We start from the raw sequence: 3,940 nt of genomic DNA on the forward strand, positions 1-3,940 counted from the left end.
TGATGAATTTTTTGGCAATCTTCCAAATGAACTTACATGAGAACTGAGAGTCAAATGGTGTTATCGTCTATGTACCAGTATTTTTGTAGAAGAGCTCGGAACATATAAAAATTTAAACACTTGATGAACGATGCATATTCATGCAACCCTACTATTTTCTAACTTACATGAAGAACTTTGCTTGGGTGCGTATTCTTTGATTAAATTTTACAATACTATGAGCATTCATTCTTTGAGACAAAATAGTAACTTCATTCAACTGAGATAAAACTTGAGAATGATATATAAGCTTGTCTTTGGAGTATAACTTTTCCTAATCTAGTCTTCTCTTCGAAAAGAGATCCTTGTATTTTTATCATTAGCACAGACTCATTCAAACTCAAACATGGGAAAATGAAATATCTCCAATTTCTTATCCCCTAGAATGCTGTAGACGTTAGTTTAGGTTGACGTTAATTTAAGTGCGAGTGGAAGACCAGGCTCTCCGAGTTCTCCGCAAGAACATGAAGTGACCGTGGAACAGGAGGCATGTTAACTTCGATGGCACACTCTAGAATTTGAACAACTTGCCCCATTGATGGCCGGTGAAACTCGTTATCCTGAATGCACCAACAAGCAACCTTGCAGACTCGATCAAGCTCTTCCAAGTCAGCATCACCATTCAGCTTGCGATCCAGCAAGCTAAGAACATCTCCTTCTGTAACTTTATTGACAGCTAACACTGGGAAAAAAGCCTTCTTTCCTTCTTCTGATTGCTCTGCATTTCTCCTGCCCGATATGATCTCTAAAAGCATCATCCCGTAGCTATAAACATCAGCTTTGGAAGTGATAGGCAACCCGTAGATCCATTCTGGTGCAAGATAGCCTCTGGTTCCCCTCATTGTCGTCAGAACTCTACTAAAGTCGCGGCCAACAAGCTTTGCCAGACCGAAATCTGCCAGTTTTGGGACAAATGAGGCATCCAGGAGTATATTCTCTGGTTTGATGTCACAATGTATGATGCATTCCCTGCATTTCTCATGGAGATAAGCTAATCCTCTAGCGGTTCCAAGGGCAATCTGGTACCTTGCTTTCCAATCCAAAACCATGGAATTGCTTCGAAATAGCTTAGTGTCTAGAGAACCATTTGGCATGTAATCATAGGCCAGCAACCTTTTAGTCCCTTCAGAGCAGAATCCACGAAGGCGAACCAAGTTAACATGCTGAATTTTTCCGATAGTGCTCACCTCGGTTCGGAATTGCTTCTCCCCTTGATGAAGACCTTCAAGCTTCTTTGCAGCAATGACAGTCGAGTCTGGTAGCAGCCCTTTGAAGACGGAACCGAAACCTCCGCCCCCCAATTTCTCTGAAAAGTTTTTGGTTATTCGCTGCAAGTCACCATACTTGAACAGCACCAAATTATTCTCCATGGCTTTTGTAGTAGCAATAATTCGTCTACGTTGATGTCCTGAAATCAAAATGAAAGCAATTGCAAATAAAAACACGCCGACCACCACGCCCACCCCAACTCCAACAAATCGTCGCTTCCTTGATTTGGAATTTGGCAGCTCCGAAGCAGCTAGACGGAGGTAAAGGGTCTCCCCGGCCGATCCGTCCGGCTGCTGCTGTAAGTTAAGCAAGTCTCCATACCATACAGTGCATCCATTACTATAAGAATAACCAGTACAGGAGCAATTCTTCAAGCAAGCTAATTCACAATCTTTACTACTAGCAACTGCTACGGAATGGTTATTAATAGGTAATTTCATACCAGGCATCATGAAAAACTTGTCTTTATCCCCATCACTTGAACTATGGGCTCGTTTGGTTCGCGGGAAAAGAAGAGGGGAAAGTGTGGTCAACGGAAAAGTAATGAGATGCCTCTTGTTTGGTTGGAGTTTTCAAAGGAGAGAGAAGGGAAAGTTGTATTCCCATAGGAATGTGATTCCCACATTTCATGGGAAAGTCTTTCCCATGAGAAACATGGGAAAGTTACTTTCCCATGAGGCGGGAATCACTCCATTTTTACTTTTTCCAAAAAAGTCCCTTCAGCATTAAAGAAGCATTAAAGAGGCATTAAAAACCTAATTTTTATTAAGGGCATAATAGGAATTATATATAACTTTCTTAGGAAAGTGGATGGCCAACCAAACATAAGCACCTTGGAAATTTGTCACTTTCCCATGGTCAACCAAACATGCCAAAAGTACTTTCCTAGGCATCCTCTTCCTAGGAATTTGTTTCCCAGGAATCATATTCCTAGGAAGGAAAATGCTTCCCGCGAACCAAACGAGCCCTATTAGTACGACACTGCAAAGGAGTGTTTCTCGCACATCCTTGGCTGTAATCCTCCAAATCGCAGTTGCTTGGAGAGGCCTTACTGAAGCCCTTCACACAGCTGCAGAACGGGAAGCTCCCCTGACTGCAGCTGCCAAAAGGACCGCAGAGATTGTAGACATCACACTGCTGTTTGGGCTGACAATAGTAGAGCATCCACTTCTGGGCTCCCTCCATCCAGGCCAGGTCCTTGGCTTGCCCTGAGATATCCATAACATGTCTTGCGATGATCTTATCATCGACAGGAGAGTAGGTGAAGTAGTTCTCCGTTGCATCGGAGATATACTCATAGTAGTTGATAGAACCTGATTTCATCTCGGGAATAGCAGCGAAGAGATGTCCATTCCAATATCCACTGCTCCAATACTGCCTGGTTCCGTTCCATACCATGAAGTACTGGCTAGAACCACGGGGGTCTATCCCATAAGAGAAGATCCCAGGAGCAGGGTCATCAGAACTCTTCCAGGAGGTGAGTTGCTGCCTCTCTCCAGTCACCTTGTTCATTCCAAACTTGCACCCAGGTAACAATGTGTCCGTTGGGTGGTCACAGCTCTGCCAGAAGACTTTGGATGGGTCAGAGTCATCTCTAAGAACAAGGTTTCCAGAGTCCAGGATCACAGCAGTGGTAGAGTTGGAAGCTATGGAGGTAAGGTTTGTAGACCAGACTTGCTTCTTGAACTGGTTGAGGAGGACCAGATTGCCATCATCAGAGATTCTGAGCTCTGATGAGGTTGGGTCAGAGATGGGTTTCTCCCTGTTTGCTACCCAAACTGGAGTGAGCTGTGAGACCTTCTTGAACCAGATGCCTATGTAGTGGTTGTGGTTGGATTTGTTACCAGGTTGGAAGAAGCCTAGCACGAAGTTGCCACCTTGAGATATTATGGTCCGGTTTCCAGAGAGAGAGTGATTCATAGAGATGGAATTGGCTGCAAAGGTGTGAGGGATGTTGAGAGAGCTAAGGAAGATAAATAGGAAAGTAAAGAGTAGAGGATGGCTCATGGCTGCAATACTATGGAATAAGAGGAAAGATATGGAAGAGCTTAGCAGACGAGTAGGAAGGCCGGGGCTGCTATACTACTGAATAACAGGTGAGGCATGGAAGAGCAGAGAAGAGGACAACCTAAATAGATGCCAAGGCCATGCTTGACTTTGTCTTCCATCGACCTCCCTGTCAATGTGACTCCGCCCTGATGTTGAGGTCATAGACTTTGAGTGGTCAAGTTGTAAAAATTTTTAAACTGGATAATAAATCTAGATTTTAATTTATCGGGCATTTCATGTAATAATCCTGATTTTTAGGATTCGTGGGCAGCCTGGCCGCACCCACCCGAGCACTTGACCTTATGGGTCGGCCTGAAGAGGCCAGGCCCAAGGCCACCGTGCCCTATGGCACGATGTAGCAGAGAGGATAGGAGTCTTCTTCCTTCTTCGATTCCAGCGGAAATCGGAGTTATCCAAGCAATCCGAGTTCGACTAGAACTCTAGGATTTCACCTATTTAACTCTTCCTCCATTGAAAGTTGTCCACAATGAGTCTAAAAATCATCACTAGTCTCGACGTTCCTTTTCCGAGTCTTCTCCTTGATTCATTGTTGAAAGAGCTGCTGGACCGTAGTAAGCGTCGC

General features: G+C 44.2%; 1 protein-coding gene across 1 annotated transcript; it reads right to left on the reverse strand.

Annotated features, from left to right (window-relative positions):
• Positions 1-297: 297 nt before the first annotated feature.
• On the reverse strand, positions 298-3,650 carry LOC103696884 (G-type lectin S-receptor-like serine/threonine-protein kinase At2g19130). Its single transcript, XM_039116535.3, has 2 exons — positions 2,286-3,650; positions 298-1,798 (listed from the first exon to the last, which is right to left on the reverse strand). The coding sequence occupies exons 1-2, from the start codon at positions 3,313-3,315 to the stop codon at positions 453-455; spliced, it is 2,376 nt and encodes a 791-aa protein (XP_038972463.2). The 5' UTR covers positions 3,316-3,650; the 3' UTR covers positions 298-452.
• Positions 3,651-3,940: the final 290 nt, after the last annotated feature.

Source organism: Phoenix dactylifera, chromosome 8, assembly GCF_051530095.1.
Source record: "Phoenix dactylifera cultivar Ajwa chromosome 8, Ajwa_hap1_PhDact_Kaust_v1.1, whole genome shotgun sequence".
Classification (NCBI taxonomy): domain Eukaryota; kingdom Viridiplantae; phylum Streptophyta; class Magnoliopsida; order Arecales; family Arecaceae; genus Phoenix; species Phoenix dactylifera.

Coding starts and splice junctions, on each gene's coding strand:
- LOC103696884 (XM_039116535.3), bottom strand. CDS start 3,315: ATGAGCCATCCTCTACTCTTTACTTTCCTATTTATCTTCCTTAGCTCT. Junction 1,799..2,285: donor AAACACTCCTTTGCAGTGTC/GTACTAATAGGG, acceptor GAACCAAACGAG/CCCATAGTTCAAGTGATGGG.